The 21,037-nt window shown below is 36.6% G+C and overlaps 1 protein-coding gene across 2 annotated transcripts in view; it reads left to right on the forward strand.

The window, feature by feature from the left end:
- The window catches only part of adamtsl3 (ADAMTS-like 3), a 207,245-nt gene that overhangs the window by 126,138 nt on the left and 60,070 nt on the right, over window positions 1-21,037 (forward strand). For both annotated transcript variants that reach the window (XM_077227978.1, XM_077227980.1), the window contains exons 7-14: window positions 1,133-1,259; window positions 10,381-10,455; window positions 14,037-14,194; window positions 16,352-16,463; window positions 17,145-17,283; window positions 17,454-17,504; window positions 18,124-18,328; window positions 19,140-19,287. In XM_077227978.1, the coding sequence (XP_077084093.1) occupies window positions 1,133-1,259; window positions 10,381-10,455; window positions 14,037-14,194; window positions 16,352-16,463; window positions 17,145-17,283; window positions 17,454-17,504; window positions 18,124-18,328; window positions 19,140-19,287 (1,015 nt within the window). The remainder of the gene's footprint in view (window positions 1-1,132; window positions 1,260-10,380; window positions 10,456-14,036; window positions 14,195-16,351; window positions 16,464-17,144; window positions 17,284-17,453; window positions 17,505-18,123; window positions 18,329-19,139; window positions 19,288-21,037) is intronic.

Here is a 21,037-nt window from a genome sequence, read left to right on the forward strand (position 1 = left end):
AAATTTAAATGTGTTTGTCTATTCCTAACACAAAGCTATTGTATGGCTTCGGGAAGACTTGCAATAAAGTGCAGTCTTTTATGGAGCTGTTTTTGGTCATTTGTGGAGATCAGTAGTGTCCATTCACATAAAATTTTGTTTTGTATTTGCAAGAACACCTTGCACATTCTACTAAACTTCATTTTCTGTTCCAAACACACACACAAAAAATAAAAAAGAGCCATACAAGTTTGGAACAGCATGACGGTAAGTAAATGATGACAACATTTTTGGATGAACCTTCTCACAGTTCTCTTAATGTTTCTGTAGGCTTTCAGCTTTTCATTTGGCCAACAGCAAAGAAACACAATAAACTCAAGCTAAATCATATAGAATAATCAGAATTCAAAGCAGTACTGCACTGGAACTGAATTCTACAGTGTTAATGAAACATCCTTTGCGTTGCCCCTATTTTGACTCAGCTCCTGTGAGTATGAGGTAAATTGGTGTAAATGAAGCTTGTCTGTTTATTTGTGCTTGTTTACCAGAACTACCGAGTAAAGTTATGCTGTTTGCTATCTATGGCTGCCTTCCCTATTGCCCTGCAATTGTAAACAGAATTTTGCATTAAACTGGGCAGCTTTTCTTGCACAGATGGCAAATTCTTTGCAGAACACAACTGTGAGTACCACAGACTTCTCTGTAAATATTGAGGATTCTGGGAGCGAACTTGTGCGCATGGGATGAAAACTTCTGAAAAATGATTTGGTATTCTCTCATGTTTTATATGTTGTCTGTCCATGAATTTTGTTGATGCTAGTTAGAGCTTAAACATTGTAGTTTGGAGCCGTGCACCGGCCAGCTTCTCAGTGCATTCATTTTATAGTCAGTTTCTGTTCTGTTATGGAGGAAGCATGAATTGTTGGTCCCGCAGACATGTCAGAAATCAATTACCTTCACTCAACATAGTGTTTCAGCTCTGGGCATGAATCAGGAAAATGTTCACTACAAAATGCTGTAGTGGATAATGAGTCTAATTTGGAGAGTAAGTCAAGTCTCAAGTAATTTTTTTGTGACTTAAGTGCAACTTGACTGCCATTCTATGTCTATTCTGTCCATTTTTTTCTGAGTGGTTCCTCTGTCATTTATTCAGGAAGTTGGATGTGACAGACAACTGGGAAGCAATGCTAAAGAGGACAACTGTGGCGTGTGCGCTGGAGACGGCTCCACCTGCCGACTAGTCCGAGGCCAGGCGCTGCCCCACGTCACACCTGAAGAACGTAGGTACACACATACATAAGCACATTCTTATTTTTGGAGTATTGCTTTGTTTGTTGATCTCAGAGACATTTAGACCGGGATTGATTATAAAGCTAGTGTTTGAGTTTTGATTTTTAAAGCATTTCGGTCATAAATTGTACATGTTTCTAGGAATGCACATTCCATCCAGCCATCCATCCAAAATAGTAAACAAATTAAATATTAATATTTTAATATCCCACTGCAAAATTAAACAAATTGAGTATTTAAGAAAAATATAATAATAATAATAGTAGTTAAAATACTTTATTATTATTATTATTATTTAGACAGGCCTAAATAATAATACTTATATTTATGGCTGTCATAATTTCTTCATTTTCAACCATTAAATCATTAAGCTTTTATAATAGCAGAAAACTGCAGGGAGCCCTTAAAACTTCTTTACAATAGTTGCTTTATAAATACTTTTCATTACAAGTTTGGGAAATGGTTGGTGCATTTTGCATTCTTAAATACACGTTAAAAGTGACCCAAACTCAGAGAAGATTAAGAGATGAGTTCATGTGGACCAGCATTTACTGTGAACTGATCCAGTCTGAGACAAGTATCACAGTAACGCGCTTCACTCTGAAACACACAGCGCATATACTGTATTCATTTAATTATTCCTTCGCAATTTGATAATCACACTGAGCCATATAAAGATGGTTTTATTCCAATTAACCATGCAGCTCTACATGATTCTGAATGTTAGAATGAGTCATTGGACTACCCCCCCCCCCCCCCCCCTCCTTTTTTTTAAGTTTATTGCTGTATCAAATCAAATAATCCTAAATGTTCAGAAACACTAAAGCCATAAACCGTTGTGTTTTAGGCAGTCTTACATTCCCTGTGGTCTTCGGTTGGTACAAGCATTGGCAGCTTTATTAGCCTGCTTAATTTATGTGATTGCCAGCAGTCGGATTGTTTGCATTCTGGGACTGAAGATAGAGTTATTGATTCCCTTTAAAGCATGTGAGGGATTCTCAGTCCATTTGTGAGAAATAACACACGTAATGCTGTGGCTTTTGCTTGTAAATATCTAGTTGTCATTTCCTTAAGATTATTACCCAAATACTCAGTTTGTGTTTCTGTCTGCTGGGCAAGTATTTGGTTTTTAGGCAGGACGCCATTGCTGAAATCATGTCTGTTTAAAAATATCAAATAACCAAACTGTTTTATGTAACAACCACACCCCAAATTAATTAAGACAGCTATTTTTTTCTTTCTGCACGCTGTACGGCTGAATGTTGCCTTCAAAACATGCCAGCCTGAGGAGCACAAGGCTATTTCTGTGGCACTTTACAATATTCTTTCCTTGAGTTTTATATTGTTTTTGGTAAGATACTGCAGTGTCTTGTGTTTGATGGTTGCCGAGGATTTTCCCTCATCAAAAAATTCTTTTGTCTTACAGCAATGTGCTCAAACGACTCTGATTACGGCTCTGTTCCAAAAGTTAAAACACCGCGTAGGCTGCATTTTTAGGCATCGTAAGCACACTCCCCACACAAAGGCTGTTCCAAACCGTAGGTAGCATGACTATGCTGCCTTCTAAGATACCATTGGCAGCATCACATGTATCCTTTGAGGAAAAATGCATTGCGAGATGGATGACACTACCGTTCAAAAGTTTGGAGTCTTTAAATTTTTAATGTTTTTGAAAGAAGTCTCTTAAAGGGTTAGTTCACCCAAAAATGAAAATTAAGTCATTAATTACTCACCCCCATGCTGTACCAACCCCGTAAGACCTTCGTTCATCTTCGGAACACAAATGAAGATATTTTTGATTAAATCTGAGAGGTGGATCACTGCTACATAGGCTGCCAGAGGGAATGAAACTTGACGGCCCAGAAAGTCATTAAAGAACATGTTTAAATAATCCATGTGCCTACAGTGGCTCAACTATAAGTTTATCAAGCGACGAGAATACTTTTTTCCCGAAAAAAAAAACATAATAACGATTTTATTCGACTATTCCTTTTCATTCCTTGTGGGCCTGAGACGAGAGTTCAAGAGATTTCCACGACGCATGCGCGAGAACTGAACAAGAAGTATTAGAAGAAGAACGTCCTCTTCTCAGTTCTCGCGCATGCGTCGTGGAAATCTCTTGAACTCTCGTCTCAGGCCCACAAGGAAGAAAAGGAATAGTCGAATAAAGTCGTTATTATGTTTTTTTTTTCGGGAAAAAAGTATTCTCGTCGCTTGATAAACTTATAGTTGAGCCACTGTAGGCACATGGAATATTTAAACATTTTCTTTAATGACTTTCTGGGCCGTCAAGTTTCATTCCCTCTGGCAGCCTATGTAGCAGTGATCCACCTCTCAGATTTAATCAAAAATATCTTCATTTGTGTTCCTAAGATGAACGAAGGTCTTACGGGGTTGGTACAGCATGGGGGTGAGTAATTAATGACTTAATTTTCATTTTTGGGTGAACTAACCCTTTAAGCTCACCATTTGTTTGTTTTAAAAAATACAGTAAAAACAGTACTATTGTGCAGTAATATAAAATGTTAAAATATCGGTTTTATATTTGAATATATTTTAAAATGTAATTTATTCCTTTGATGGCAAAGCTGAATTTTCAGCAGACATTACTTAAGACTTTAGAAGGGTTTTTTCATACATTGAAATGCTTTGATACCCATTGATAGTAGGGGTGACCCCGAAAAGTCGAAGATTCAATGCATCGATAGGAGGAGCCTGATTCGACTACCAATCTCACGGTCGAATATTCGCAGAGGTTATATGAGGGTGCTCAATGTCTGATTTCACATAGAACTACCGGTTTTCTGTCAATACGTTAGGAGCCTAATATGATAATGCTGTAAATACAAATGTGCAAAGGAAGAAGCTTATAATAAATGTTTATAACGTGCATGAATAAATCCAAACACCCCGTGACAGATTTAAGTTTCACTTTCGATCCGTGACCGAAAGAGGAGCGTTTTGGCGGCAGGGATTTAAATCTTTAAAAATGTCTGGGATAAGAAAATCTAAAGTTTGGATGCACACCATCAGAAAGGATATTCTCCAAGGCTGGATTTAGCATAAGGAAAACCATGATCGCACTTCTGCAGGCAAAGTTAACAAGTTTTTTTTTTTCTCTGGACATTCTAAAACTGATAAATTGATAGTCGGCTGCTTTAAAACACTCCTATAAGTGTTTAAGCGCTCTGTCAAATGTTTCTTTTTACAGAATGATTTTGCTGCATTGAGCTTTATAGCCAATCACAGACCTATCTGTTTAGCTTGTGAACGCAAAGGCCAATCAGATGTGTTTAAGTTAGTCAGAATGCACTCAAAATGGCTGGGTTTTTGCTCCGCACAAGTTCTGCACGCTCACAAATATTTTATTATAACAATTTATAAACACAATGTCAATAAGAGATTCATTGCACAGCATAGACAGCTTCATTGATTATAACGGAAGTTTTCTCAACAGTGCAGCTTTGTGTATCTCACGTTGTAATTGACAGCTTCAGTGATTATAATGGCAGCGATCTTTGCTCGCTCTCTGTACATAATATGTATTTTTCATGCTGCGAACTACACATTGCAAAGTTTCTGGATTGACAACCATATTTAACACATGATTGAATCCGATTGACTCTGATAACCATAGAAATGGACAAAACAAAATAATCTGATACTGTGTCAAATGATATATGCATTCAGTCTTAGATTGTTTCAAGTCAGTCACTCTGTGACTTTTTACATATACATTTATGGATTTTTAAATATAAAATAGTTCTTTCTTGATAGTACATTGTTTCATGATCTTCATAAGTGATTCTTTTTTATTTCATGAATAAATAGGTTAAGTTAATATTACAAACTGTTTATTTGCATTTATTTTGGAGGAATATTAGGCTGGTGTCACTTTAAGAGCTGCACGGATTCAGTATACTGACACACACGTGCGTTTTATTTCTTAACTGTTCACGCTCACTTAAGCCATAACCGACTAGGTTTACTAGGATACTCGCCAATATGGGCATTTTTATATAATGTTGTGTGAATTTGTCTGTTCAGGCGCAATAAGAAGTGAAAGAGAACTCAATTTGGATGTGTGCACAGACTGCACACACAAAACCTCTCTCTCATCGAGTACCAAATTGTGTTCTCTTTCGCGTCTTCTTGCACTTGAATAGCTAAATTGGCAAGGCTTAAAAACACTTTCTTGACAATACAAGTTTCATTTTGTTTTGTCGAGTAAAAAAAATGTTGGATTATGCAACAGACATTTTACAACTCAGTGCCTTCATGCAGTTAATTAATCAAAACCATAAGTATCTGCTTTTTTCATGCTATATACAGGTGCTGGTCATATAATTAGAATATCATCAAAAAGTCGATTTATTTCAGTAATTCCATTCAAAAATTTACATTTGGATATTATATTCATTCATTACACACAGACTGATATATTTCAAGTGTTCATTCCTTTTAATTTTGATGATTATAACTGACAACTAATGAAAACCCAAAATCAGTATCTCAGAAAATTAGAATATTGTGAAAAGGTTCAATATTGAAGACACCTGGTGCCACACTCTAATCAGCTTATTAACTCAAAACACCTGCAAAGGCCTTTAAATGGTCTCCCAGTCTAGTTCTGTAGGATACACAATCATGGGGAAGACTGCTGACTTGACAGCTGTCCAAAAGACGACCATTGACATCTTGCACAAGGAGGGCAAGACACAAAAGGTCACCGCTAAAGAGGCTGGCTGTTCACAGAGCTCTGTGTCCAAGCACATTAATAGAGAGGCGAAGGGAAGGGGTGAAAAAAGATGTGGTAGAAAAAAGTGTACAAGCAATAGGGATAACCGCACCCTGGAGAGGATTGTGAAACAAAACCCATTCAAAAATGTGGGGTGATTCACAAAGAGTGAACTGCAGCTGGAGTCAGTGTTTCAAGAACCACCACGCACAGACGTATGCAAGACATGGGTTTCAGCTGTCGCATTCCTTGTGTCAAGCCACTCTTGAACAAGACACAGCGTCAGAAGCGCCTCGCCTGGGCTAAAAACAAAAAGGACTGGACTGCTGCTGAGTGGTCCAAAGTTATGTTCTCTGATTAAAGTAAATTTTGCATTTTCTTTGGAAATCAAGGTCCCAGAGTCTGGAGGAAGAGAGGAGAGGCACAGAATCCACATTGCTTGAAGTCCGGTGTAAAGTTTCCACAGTCAGTGATGGTTTGGGGTGCCAAGTCATCTGCTGGTGTTGGTCTATTGTGTTTTCTGAGTCCCAAGGTCAATGCAGCCATCTACCAGGAAGTTTTAGAGCACTTCATGCTTCCTGCTGCTGACCAACTTTATGGAGATGCAGATTTCATTTTACAACACGACGTGGCACCTGCTCACAATGCCAAAGCTACCAGTACCTGGTTTAAGGACCATGGTATCCCTGTTCTTAATTGGCCAGCTAACTCGCCTGACATTTACCTAACCATTAACCTGACATAATAAATATATGGGGTATTGTGAAGAGGAAGATGCGATACGCCAGACCCAACAATGCAGAAGAGCTGAAGGCCACTATCAGAGCAACCTGGGCTCTCATAACTCCTGTGCAGTGCCACAGACTGATCGACTCCATGCCACGCCGCATTGCTGCAATAATTCAGGCAAAAGGATTCAGACTCAATACTTACCCCAACTAAGTATTGAGTGCTGTACATGCTCATACTTTTCATGTTCATACTTTTCAGTTGGCCAACATTTCAAAAAATCCTTTTTTGTATTGGTCTCAAGTAATATTCAAATTTTCTGAGATACTGAATTTAGGATTTTCATTAGTTGTCAGTTTTAATCATCACAATAAAATGAAATAAACATTTGAAATGTATCAGTCTGTGTGTAATGGATGAATATAATATCCAAGTTTCACTTTTTGAATGGAATTACTGAAATAAATCAACTTTTTGATGATATTCTAATTACATGACCAGCACCTGTAGCCAATATGCCGATGGCTTAAATAAATATCTATCATCTCTAATTTTGAGTTACGTCATGGATCATTCCAAATAGATTTTATTTTGGTTGATGCTGCCTGAGAAAGCGTTTTGACTGTAGGAAATAGAAAGCAATGCAGCTTACTAGGTTTTGGAACAGAACCTGAGTGACTTGAGCTTTTCTCCTAACTAAGACATTTTCACACAATCATGCTATTCATTTTCAAAGCCTGTTAAACCAAAAACGAGGTAATTTGATCCAAACAAGTAATGCATTCTTTAATAAAAGCCGTCTCACTAATAATTCACATGCGTGGCACTGACACGTAGGCTTCTCATAAGTCGTAGAGCCGTCATGAGGTCTCCAGATGGAAGTCCGGTGATCGGATAGGTCATTTCCCAAAAGACTTCAATCCGGGCTGGATGACTGTCAGGATTCCAGAGCGTCACATGAATCTGTTAATATTAAAATGCAATAAAGCTGCTAATGAGCCTCTGGCTCTTATAATTCATTCCTTTTACTCGGCAGTGACTCATTTCTGCATTTTTTTAAAGGAGAGCGATAGAAACACAGATGCATTGTGGGAACGTTTGTGTGATTTTTAATTTTACGTGCGGGTCGATGCATCTTTGTGGAGCAGTTAGCCACATTAGATTACTTTTTTCTTCATCGTTATAAACAAATTTGAAGTCACACTTGCATGGTTGGGTTATTTTTAAAGCGAGGGCAATTACGTCTTAGGTTTTTTTATTGGTATTTTTAAAACACAGCATTGTTTGGGCATTTTTTACCCTGTTTACAACTGACTGGTGTCTGAAACTTTTTTCTTTATAGCAATAAATTCCAGTACTTTCCATATATGTTTCCAAAAGTAAATATTTTGGGGCTCCCATGATGTTGGCACATTTCCAAGCCCTATAATTGCTAGATGCGGTGAGCATTGCCGAGCGAAGGGAAAAACACCTCTTGTCCTACATCAATTCCTGCTAATGCAATAAACGGCATTAGCACTTTGCATCTACACAAGCCACTCACTTTATATTTGACCCTAAAGTGTCTCAGTTAAAGAAGTTATTAAGGAAGCTACTTTGAAAGCTGTAGTTTGCCAGGCTACAAACTAAGGGTGTTTGCTGTTGAAACCAGGGACACTTTTAAAAAAACTTAAAAAGCACACTTTTTACAACAATTTATTTATTTGTCAACTAAAAATATCCAAGGGCTATAATACATGCGGAACATTATTTAATTTTTCTAATTTTCTATGAAAATCATGAACATTCCCACCTCATTTCAAATGAGCTGTGTTTTTTAAAAGCGTTCTGTGGTGCAAATGACAGTGAGAGAAATTACATTTTAAACATTTGTATAATAATAGCTGATCCCTTTGCCTTTTTGTTGCTAATTTCATAGCAAGCATGTTATGAATTTATATCTTAGGTAATAATTCATCTTTTTTTATTTATTTTATGTATTGTAACTTTTTGCATATTTTTATAAAATTACAGCTGAATTTTTTAAGGTAAATATTATAATAATATTGCATTCATATTTGAAAATATATATATTTTTATCATATTTTCAGACCCCCATATATATATATATATTTTTTTAAATTATTTACTCATTCTTATGTTGTTCCAAAAAAAATCTCCCTTTTTGTTCTGCCACAGGTTTGGAAAAACATGAGTGGGGTTACTAATGACATAATTTTAATTTCATGGGGGAACTATTCCTTTGCTCCAGGGGATTGTCCCTGTAATAAGTCTCTGTGTATATGACATCTAAATAAAGAATAAAAAGTAGTAGAGATGAGTAACTGGAGAGATTTCCTGTATTTCGCCCCATTCTCTCAGTTTCCCCCATTACGCTTGCTTTTACAGAACGCTCTTAATCCAACCATAACTGAAAGCACTCAGGCTGCTCTCTGTTGTGGTTTTCTGTTTACTGAGCTGGAAATTGGTGGGTTTTCTTATTTCAGCAGTACACTGGGAAGCCACAAATGTTTTTTTATGGAGAGAGGTTGAACACATTAAGCGTGTCAGAGTTGCAGTGTCTGTGTGTTTGCAACTCATTTACTCTCACATGTAATGACTGTATTTACGTGCACAATGGATACTGACATGAGCTGTGAGGGATGCTGTATTTCCGGATCTGTGTTTGGAATGAAACACTGCATACTGTATGTCATTAAACACTAGAATTGTGGGTTATCGCCTATAAAAACCGCTGGATGGAAACGGCAAGATGTGCATAAATTCTAAAAATGTGCTCAATTGAGGCAAAATAAAAAATGAGGCTGGGCGATATGGCCCAAAACATTAACAAAATAACATTTTTCATATCAGTCGATATCTATAATTATACAATAAATGTCAAATCTTTATTCCTTTCAAGTTTAAAGGCAGATTTTTGCTCCTAAGTGAAAGTTGTAGAAACCAGACCGTTATTTTTGGTTTTAAACTACTCTTTATTGTCAGAACATGATAAACACTTCACTTTTTTGAATTCTTTACACTTTTCCAGTCATTTTTCTTTAACAAAATAAATATCTTAATTGACAAATGAATTTCTTAGTTTCTGCATGTGCTAACGAGTGATATTGTTTCAAGTCGGACTTTGGTGGCAGATTGCTTCAGCACAGTTTGCAGTGCAGGCGGCAGCATTAATAATATTACACGTTTTGTCTCTTAGAAATAAACATTTGGCAGTAGCTTGAGTTTGGATGCAGATGCAAATTTATGCTCATTAACAAAAACAGTCAAAATTGTAACAACCTCATTTTTTATGGTAAAATTTAAATATTCTGTCTGTTTGAGTTTTATTAAAATTCCACATTATGATCATTAAGATCTTGATAACCACAGTTAAATCCATGTATATAGGACCTCAATACCATGATAAAATGTAACTATATGGTTTCTATGTTATTTATATGAAAAACAGTAGCCTAAATACTCTTAGTATAAATGCACAAATGCTATGCCTTACTCAAATAAATAATACAACATTAATAATTTAATAAAACTCTATATGCATATCCGACACATCTGCCACAATACCATGGTGCAGTTAGGATGCAGTCACTGTATTATGTGTTGTTTTAATGAGTCTCTGGTTTGCGATTCTTCTTCTGCAGCCATGAAGACGATGATGGAAGTGCCGATTGGTAGCAGAGGCCTCAGAATCACAGCCAAGGGACCGGACATGATTGGTGAGATTATGCATGTTAACTTTATACAAAGATCTGTTGTGTTTCACAGCTTTTGGGTCTAATTCTTGACTTGTCATAAAACTATCATGTATGTAAGTCTCGACTTGACACTTGTCAAAGGCCGGAAAGGATTTTGTTGGAGAATCAACATTAACAATTTGAATTATTCCAGCTTTCTGCCACAGGGCCGAGGCTTTAGAGTGCAATTATAATAGTGTCTCACAGGGTTTCGAGAGTTAGCAAGATGACATTCAGCTGTCAAGGAGGTGCTAGTGTTTCTACACTCTCTAGCTTTTGTTCAAGAGAGAATCTGATAATTTGCAAGTTAACACCATTGGGAATCGCTCGAATGACAAATCCTGTTTCATCCTAAAATCAGCTGAAATATGAGAAGTTACATTTATCTTAAAGAAAGTGAAGCACCTTATTTGTCGTTTTTATATCTTTATCTTTATTTATTTCAGGGTTATTTTAGTTTCATTTAGTAAAGTTTTAGTTTTTAGTAAAAAAAATTAAAAAAATTATACTATTATGTTATTTTTCCATGTTAATTTTAGCCCCCCCCCCCCCCCCCGTAATTTCATCATGTGCTTTTGTCATTTTATTAGTTTTTGTTTTTAAAATATTGCTTATGTTTAATTTGTTTTATATCATTTCTAATTTTCATTTAGCTTTATTTTATTTTATTTCAACTTTATTTCAATTAACAGCAAAATTTTAAACCTTGATTTATTTATTTATTTGTGAATTGCATTGTAACATTATTTCAGCGTTTCCCATTCATTATCTAGACCTTGGCGGCTCGTAAACTTGTAAAACCTTGTAAACCTGTTTTCAGAGAAGTTTTCCACCAAAATAAAATGCCTCCGGACCCTCCTCAGAGGGACCAAGGTCCACCCACCACAGTCTCACAAAATCCTATTGGAAACACTAATGATGACTAAAGGAGTGAGCTTAGTTTTTATCCCAATACAATAAAAAAAATGTACTTAGTTTTGTTTATTTTGGGGTTAAATACCATCCAAATGTTTACTTGAAAGGCTATGTGAGATTCATCCACATTTAAGCAGTACTTTATAAAGAATGTTCTATTTTTGATAAAATGTATTATATTTCAATAGGATTATATATTATATTAGAACTTATTTTAGTTATTTTGGATAACTTTCACTGCATACAAAATCGAACCTTTGATGAAAGTCTTACCTCTCACACTGTCATTTGTGTTGTTTTATTTTTTTATTTTTTACACTTGGGCATTTTAATCGATTTGTAACATCTCTCAGAAAGTTGTCACAGGTCGTCAGAGGTATTTCCAAAGAGCTCTTCCAACATCTGCAATATAGTCTAAAGTCTTAACTTCACAATGCCTCCACAGTGACACGGCCAAACTGTATTTGACATAGTCGCCTGGTGTAGTAGCACAGTGTGGGAATGCATATGGATTTTATATATCTATCTAGCCTGAAAGACCAAAAAATGAAGAAAAAAAAAGAGAAAAGAGATTTCCTATTACCTGAGTTGGACAAATGCAAAGAGGTTTGAGGGAACTTTAGGATAGAGCAGAAGAATGAAGTGTTCATGCAGGCTAATTTGCTGTGGCTGAGAGCCCGGTACGATGGAGACAGAGCCAGTAATCTAGCAGACTTCCATAACGGACACGCGGAGTATGCTGAAGTCCAATCCCAAAGTACCGTTCCACATCCGATGGACCCACACTCACACAAATACACACTTCCGTTCTGTGGAAAACCACGTTTCAAACTACACACACTGATATCTAAACCCTATAACCTGCCCATTACTTCTTTCTGGTTGCAAACTAGATCTCCATCAAAAACTACAGGGTATTTAGTGGGTGTTTGACTTGTCCGATGTTTCAAAGATGTGGTTTGAGTGACCTGAAGATGGCTCTATCCCAAAGCTCACATAATAAATGAGAAAATACAGATAATACCTTAAAAGACTAGAAAAATAAATAAAACAAAAACGTACTGTATAATCCAATATCTACTGTAAAACAGCCCAAGTTTATGAACTTACCGTATAGATTTGTGCATTGAGATGTTGTAGATATGATGGCTCTTTTGTAAGCTTCCAATAATTGCCATTGCTAAAAGTACTTAACACTTAACTTCTAATCTGTGATCTACCACATCACAGAAAAATCCTCATTCAATCCATTTGACTAAGCAAATAAATTTTAACTACCATTTTTTTTGTCAGAACAACGACAATGTGGGAGTTGATCTCTTTGTGAGCTGTTTCGAGAAGGCATGATTATATTCAGCTGCTGCCAGACGCTCTCTAGCCGCTCTGACCAGTTGTTTGATTTTCCCTCACCGCTAACACATGTTGTTATGTTGCTTTATTTACATGAAGCATCAACAATTATTCCCAAAATGATGTATCAATGTGCAAACAACGGAAAGACATTTATTTATATTTGAAATTGTCAAGATCACGTTGCATATTTTTTAACAACAAACAATGATTTGGTATTATATGACTTGAAACATTTAATGTGGGAGTGAGAGATCAAAGAAAATATTTTTTTTCTCACGTCGTTCAAAATTTAGACACAAAATGTGTGTGTGTCACATGTGAAAATGTGAAAGTCCCCATAAAACATGAAACCACAACTCTGTGTGTGTGTGTGTGTGTGTGTGTGTGTGTGTGTGTGTGTGTGTGTGTGTGTGTGTGTGTGTGTGTGTGTGTGTCTGATTTTAATAATGTATTAGTAAATGTTAAACATTAACTAACATTGATAAATGCTTTATAAGTATTTTTTCATCATTTAGTTAATGTTCGCTAAGTAGATAGTTAACAAATTGTTATCAAATGGAAATTTATTGTAAAGTGTAAAAAGAGTATTATGAACAATATATATTTAATATTCCACCTAGGGCTGTCAAATCGATTAATCACAATTAATCGCATCTAACATAAAAGTTTGTGTTTATATAATGTGTGTGTATATATATATATATATATATATAAACACACACACACACGCACGCACGCACGCACGCACGCACGCACGCACGCACGCACACACACACACACACACACACACACACACACACACACACACACACACACACACACACACACACATATATTATATAAACAAAAACTTTTATGTTAGATGTTATTATTGATTTGACAGCACTAATTCCACCATATCTCCTGTCCTCTTTATCATACAAAAATAGCCAAAAAGACCCAAATTCTTATCATTATTTCACTATTAAGGTCATTGGAGTAACTTCCTTAATTAAAAAAGAGTTCCATAGATTATGTGAATTTTTTGTGTTTTACAAAAGCAGCAAGCAATTTCAACCACACCTCAGTCTAAATCTCCACCCTCTAAAAGCGTGATTGACGGTGTTACTGTTTAGAAAATAAAGTGTGAACCGCTCCACTCACAGTTTTTGCTGTTTTCAGACTATAGCGCTGTCACAGAGACAGGTGTGGTGTTTCAGGGAATCTGTTTCAGCAATATCTCTCAAGTAGTAGCAATATTTGATCTGTGGTAATGCCCCAATATCACTCATAGAACCTGAAATGTCCTATTTCAGTGATTGAAGCTCATGCACCAAACAGACGGAGAGAAGAGGTTGTGTTCAGCTCTTCAGGTTCTCACACTCTGGGCAACAATACGGTGGAGTATCAGAGAGGAGCAGAAAGACAGACCCTCCGCTGCTACGGTCCGCTGTCTGCAGACTTCACCATTAAGGTGTGTAATGAACACAGAACAGTAGATCTATCTATCTGCAAGTGGTACTAGAAAGCAGCAGAAACTCTTAGCTAGAGATATTTGCTCTTTTCAATGGATAGCTATTTTCTCTTGTGTTGGAGTTTCCAACCTTATTAAGAAATGTACTTGATGTACCCCTTGAGATTTTATAGGTCTAGTTTCACAATTCTTTTTATTTCTATCATTTGCTTTTTCCAACCTGCCATATTTTATTTTTTTCCCATAACATACAAAAGGAGACGTAATGATGAACATTCAATAAAAGTGGATGGTCTATTTTATTGCTGTTGTATTCTCGATTATGTTTTTATTTTATTTTATTTTATTTTATATTTAATAATTATAAATAGTTTTGTACTGTATATGATTTAATATATAATATATAAGTTATATATATATACAGTATATGTATATATATATATATACAGGTCCTTCTCAAAAAATTAGCATATTGTGATAAAGTTCATTATTTTCCATAATGTAATGATAAAAATTAAACCTTCATATGACCTGGGCTACAGAGAAGCAGCACTGGACTTCAGGCATTTTGGCATTTCCTTCTCCCCAGTCTTCCTCCAGACTCTGGCACCTTGATTTCCGAATGACATGCAAAATTTGCTTTCATCCGAAAAAAGTACTTTGGACCACTGAGCAACAGTCCAGTGCTGCTTCTCTGTAGCCCAGGTCAGGCGCTTCTGCCGCTGTTTCTGGTTCAAAAGTGGCTTGACCTGGGGAATGCGGCACCTGTAGCCCATTTCCTGCACACGCCTGTGCACGGTGGCTCTGGATGTTTCTACTCCAGACTCAGTCCACTGCTTCCGCAGGTCCCCGAAGGTCTGGAATCGATCCTACTCCACAATCTTCCTCAGGTTCCGGTCACCTCTTCTCGTTGTGCAGCGTTTTTTGCCACACTTTTTCCTTCCCACAGACTTCCCACTGAGGTGCCTTGATACAGCACTCTGGGAACAGCCTATTTGTGCAGAAATTTCTTTCTGTGTCTTACCCTCTTGCTTGAGGGTGTCAATGATGGCCTTCTGGACAGCAGTCAGGTCGGCAGTCTTACCCATGATTGCGGTTTTGAGTAATGAAACAGGCTGGGAGTTTTTAAAAGCCTCAGGAATCTTTTGCAGGTGTTTAGAGTTAATTAGTTGATTCAGATGATTAGGTTAATAGCTCGTTTAGAGACCCTTTTCATGATATGCTAATTTTTTGAGATAGGAATTTTGGGTTTTCATGAGCTGTATGCCAAAATCATCATTATTAAAACAATAAAAGACCTGAAATATTTCAGTTGGTGTGCAATGAATCTAAAATAAATGAAAGTTTAATTTTTATCATTACATTATGGAAAATAATGAACTTTATCACAATATGCTAATTTTTTGAGAAGGACCTGTATATATATATACACAAATAATAATGATATATAATTATTATTTGTATATTTATTTATATATTGTAATTTATTTTATTTTTTACATACCATTCATTATATACCAAACATGTACATATTTCAATTTATAGATGCATATATAAATAAATAAATAAATATAAAAATATATAAATACACACATATATAGAATTATTATATATACTTGTGTATATATTACATAGTGCTGGCAGCAAGTGCTTTTTTAGCAAGGATTCTGAAAGTTTCATGCAAACTCAGTTTGAAGCTTCATTATGAGTTTAAAGCAGCAAAGAGAATCAACGTTTACTCTCCACGTGAAACTGTAAACACGGCACAATATGACTGTAATCATGCTAGACTTTCTCATGTCACGACCTGAAGAGTCATGATTAGTCTTGACACTACGGCTTTACAGTAATTAAACATGACTCATTACTCTAGTTAATTGCAGCAGCATGCAAACAGTATTTAACTAATCATCACAGCTCCGGAAATCAAGACTAGAGGATATTCAGTGGAAGATGATGCATGCTGCATTTCATATGGAAATCAGGAGTTGGACTGTGGCCCCTTGAGGACATTTCCTGTGTATTATACATGTCAAAATCATTAGGTTTTTCAAAACGAATGGCTTTTATCTCTTCTTGTGATAAGATTATGAATGTGACTATTACAAGTAAATGATTGTATCAGGCACATTATATGTGTATTTCGGTTCTTCTCAGGTAAAATATGCTGGCCCTAAAGACACAGTGATGCAGTTTATGTTCTACCAGCCCATTCGCTACCAGTGGAGGGAAACTGACTTTTTCCCTTGCTCTGTCACCTGTGGAGGGGGTAAGTGGTATAGCTTATTCCTCTTAATTAGAGATGGCCGTTTTTAATAATTCACAGTGATTTGAATGCACCAAAAATACTCATTCAGCACACCTACAGTATGATATCTTTAAATTTGGGATAATTACAATTCTGTTCGATGCTGATAGGACAATAATCTAAAATTGATAACAATGTAGGACAATAATCTGAAAATGATAAAAGTCTTTCGTTGCTCCCTTCGCCAAGTGCATTCCAAACTGCTACATAATGGCACACAAGTGCCCTGCTCCCTCCAAAGTCCCCACTTCAAGGGTTCTGCCCTTCGAAGGGAGTAGTGCATAGGGATGCTCACGAGCTATATGCGTGTCCCAGCTGGGTTCGTCACTTATTGGGGTCCTCTGGAAACATTTCCGTTGTGGTCTGTGCTATTTGCAGCGCTTTTCTGTATTTTGTTGTGTTGTGACCTTTTGCAGCTCGTTTCTGTATTTGGTTGTGTTGGGAGTATTTGGAGCACACGTGTGTTATGAAACTGATGAAGATGTTTTCTTAATTTGCAGGTGTTTTTTCTATTTGCATTTGTTTTCTTCAGTTGCAGAGCGTTGCGCTCTCTCGGACACCGCACATACTACTTAAAATGCTGTCTATACTATGCAATTGTCATAAAACCATAGCTAATGTTGCTTTGTCTCGCCTCTGAAGGTTATCAGCTTAATTCGGCTGATTGCATGGACATTCGTTACAACAAATCGGCTGCAGAGCACCTGTGCCACAGCTTCCCAGAGAACACCAAACCTACACCCAAACTCAAGGAGTGCAACATGGATCCCTGCCTCGAAAGGCTGGTTCTGTCTTATCGATCTCTGCAACACACCCTCCATGACAAAACACAATGAGTGAAGGATGAGTCTCTATAAACCAGAGAGTAGCTGTGCATTAGACTTCCTGTGCATGAGCACATTACAGTGTGGATAATGACTTGAAGGGCTAATGGTGTGTGTTTCTCTGCAGTGACGGCTTCAAGGAAGTGATGCCCTATGACCATTTCCAGCCTTTACCACGGTATGAAGTTATTTACTGTGTACAGCACGTATATCACAGCACACTTACTGCTCACATTAGGATAGATATACAAAGGATAGCTTTGTGTTTTTTTGGATACTACAGACACACTACTATTTAAAGGTTGTTGTTTTTTCGAGTAAGTAATAATCTTTTGAGAAATATGCATTTTATTCAGCAAGGACACATTCAATTGTTCAAAAGTGACAGTAAAGACATTTGGGATGTTACGAAAGATTTCTATTTTAAATAAATGTTGTTCTTGTGAACTTTCTATTTATCAAAGAATCCTAAAAAAACATAGTATTAAGTGTTTTCGACATTGATAATAAATGTTTCTCGAGCCGCAAATCATTATATTAGAATGATTTCTGAAGGATCATGTGACAATGAAGACTGGAGTAATGATGCTAAAAATACAGCTTTGCATCAAAGGAATAAATATCATTTTATTTTATTTAAAATTTTAATAATATTTCACATTATTGCTGTTTTTGAGATCTGTATTTTTGATCACATTGTTGACACTTTGTCTCCAAAAGTTATCACATTTCATAACATAAAGTTACTGCTCATCTACTAAGTTACCAACAGATATTATTGTATAACACTGATGCAGGTGGGAGCAGAATCCGTGGACGTTGTGTTCAGTGTCGTGTGGAGGGGGCTCTCAGGACAGAAGCGTGGTGTGTGTAGAGGAAGACGTTAACGGTCATATTGTGCAGGTAGAGGAGTGGAAGTGCACACACTCCCCAAGACCATTCAGCAAACAGAGCTGCAACACGTTTGAGTGTCCACAGTGGATGGCCATGGAGTGGTCTCAGGTAAGTGACCTTTTATTGACCTCTTCTACCATTTCTGATCACCACTGACCATCTTTAGATCTGTTCTTCAGCCTAGTGAGATGTTTCTGTGTCCTAACTCAAAGGAAACCACATACTGTAAGTGACTGATTTAGAGGGCCTATTATGCTTTTTACATTTCCAAGTTTGTTTAGTGTATAAGGTTGCTGTTTGAGCATGAAAAAGGGCTGTAAATTGACAAAGCACAAAGTCAATCCCAAGGGAGTTCAATATATCAATAAGCACTGTTTCTGAATTCCTTGAAATGCCTCCATTGTAGTCTTGAGTTTTCTTCCATGAACAAACACATCACAATATTCCTTATTTAAATAATTCCTGCACTAGGCTTCCTGCTTCACTTCACAGGCGATGAGTGAAGGAGAATATTGGAAGGACATGACAGTCATTTATGACACTATATTCAAAAACAACAGCTAGTTCCTCACGTCATATGTCATTTCTACATCATTGCACATGCGCAGTACTTTCCAGTACTACAGTATTACAATCGGATTACTAGTGTCCATGTAAATGCAGCTACTGAAGATTGTCCACCAGTCTGTGCATATATAAGCGTAAAACCACCAACACTATATTAGCCAGCGTTTCAGTTTCATTGTCCGAGTTCTATATTTGTATGTGCTTCTCACTTCACTCCTGGTGTAAATGGACAGATTCAGTTCAATTTAATTTGTACAGTGCTTTCACAATACGTATTATATGTAATATGATCACATATCAGCACGTCTGGACTGTCCCATTATGTTTGTGTTTTTGTATTTGTACAATCCAGTGTACGGTTACCTGTGGCCCAGGTCTACGGTACAGAGTTGTGCTGTGTGTGGATCACAGTGGGCAACATGCTGGCGGCTGCAATCCCCACCTCAAACCCCATATCAAGGAGGACTGCCTGGTCCCCGTCGCCTGCCACAAACCACGAGGTAGAAATAATAAAAATCTGATAAATAAAATAGATCTTAAGAGATCCACAATTGAGTGAGATCTTATTGGCTACATAGGCAGCTGCCTTCTAAGTCAGCATCCTAACAGAAATAGAACCGTATACAGATTTGAAACATTCTACATAGGCAGGAACTTCACACGAAGCTCATGCGAGATTAAATGATTCCAACTACGTTTGATGTTAGCATGTTGCTAAGATCACAACGTAATGCTCTAATACAGCAGTTATAAACTGCTCTGACCATATATTTTTTCTTGATTTTTAGCGGTTTTAGCTTATATTAAAGATGTTTTGAAATAATAATGAAAAGTTATTTTGTGACCCCATTGGGACTGTGCTGTTGAGAACCACAGCTCTAACAAGCATTGAAAATACATAGCACACACAAATACAGGGGGAAGTTTTAAATGGATTGATCATTTCTGAACACTTTTCAGTATTAAATGAAATTGTATTAGTTATTCTTTACCGTTTTCACTGATCTTGTCACAATGCATTTTTGTGAAGTTTACATGTACATTCTACACTGCCTTTTTTCTTTCGCAATAGTGTGATTTATTGTAGCTTGTTACTTTCTTTAGTTTCAGGCTTTGAACTTTTTACTGAAGAATGTTCTGCCTTCAGAAAAAAAAAAGTTTAATAAATCTGGAGCCAAGGCCAATGATAAATTGAGCAGTCACTGTTAAGGGCCATTTATCTGCTAATGAAAACTAACATTAATAAAACATTGATATGATTAAAATACTTGTTTAGAACTTATTTGTTTCAGAGAAGCATTTCAATTAGAAAGCTGTTCCAAAACTTTGTGGTAAAATGATGCTGCTCTCTTAGAAAACCCCATTTTGCATCATTGCATCTGTCTATCACAGAGAATGTAATGAGAATGTGCCCTGAAAAGATGATTGACTGCAGGAAAGAAATGTTTATCATCAATATAATTTGTATTTGATTGAGGTACAGAATTGCTGTCTGTGTAGAGTCTTCCAAAATGCTCACTTATGAGGTTGCTGTCTATGTAGGCAGTTGGCAGTGAGGAAGCTCGCCAGACTCTGGAACACAGCCAAAGTGTTCTCCATTAGGGAACAGTCAGTGCCTGCAGCTGTCAGAGAGGAGAGTGGAGTGCGCCACAGACAGACGCTCATGAAGTAATGTGTGATCTGAATATGAAATTCTCCATAAGTGCAGACAGACACTCTGAGCTCATCGAGAGGCAGTCACGGTGTGTTTTAGAGCTGTTTCTTGCTGTGGAGTTAATTCATTCCTGAGACTTGTCCTTGTCTGTCACTTTATTTTCCTGTCAGATCTCTATCGCTTTTTTTATTTGAGTATTTTTCTGTCTTTTCCTTAGGAAAAAAGCATGAGAAGTGAAATCTGTTTTGATAATTATGATCATTATGATCTCAGTTGTTTCTCCTAGCCACCAGTGGAATTAAGAAAAAATGGTTCAGTGGGGTTCTGTATAGAATTCTGTATAGAATCCACTGTAAAGAGATTGCTGTAAATTTTACAGTAACTAACTGGCAGCTGGATATGCCAGTAATTTACTGTAAAATGTTTATAGTATTATTACTACTGTATTTTCACTTACACATACTGTACTTGACTTTACACTATTATTACTGTATTTTTACTTACATTATACTGTACAATTTACTGTACTTGGATTTACAGTATTATTACCGTATTGTCATTTATAGTATTGGTATCGATTTTTTGTTTTTGTTTTA

The sequence above is a fragment of the Siphateles boraxobius genome, unplaced genomic scaffold (genome assembly GCF_051911475.1).
Source record: "Siphateles boraxobius isolate OS27281-9 unplaced genomic scaffold, OSU_SipBor_1 130, whole genome shotgun sequence".
In the NCBI taxonomy this organism is placed as follows: domain Eukaryota; kingdom Metazoa; phylum Chordata; class Actinopteri; order Cypriniformes; family Leuciscidae; genus Siphateles; species Siphateles boraxobius.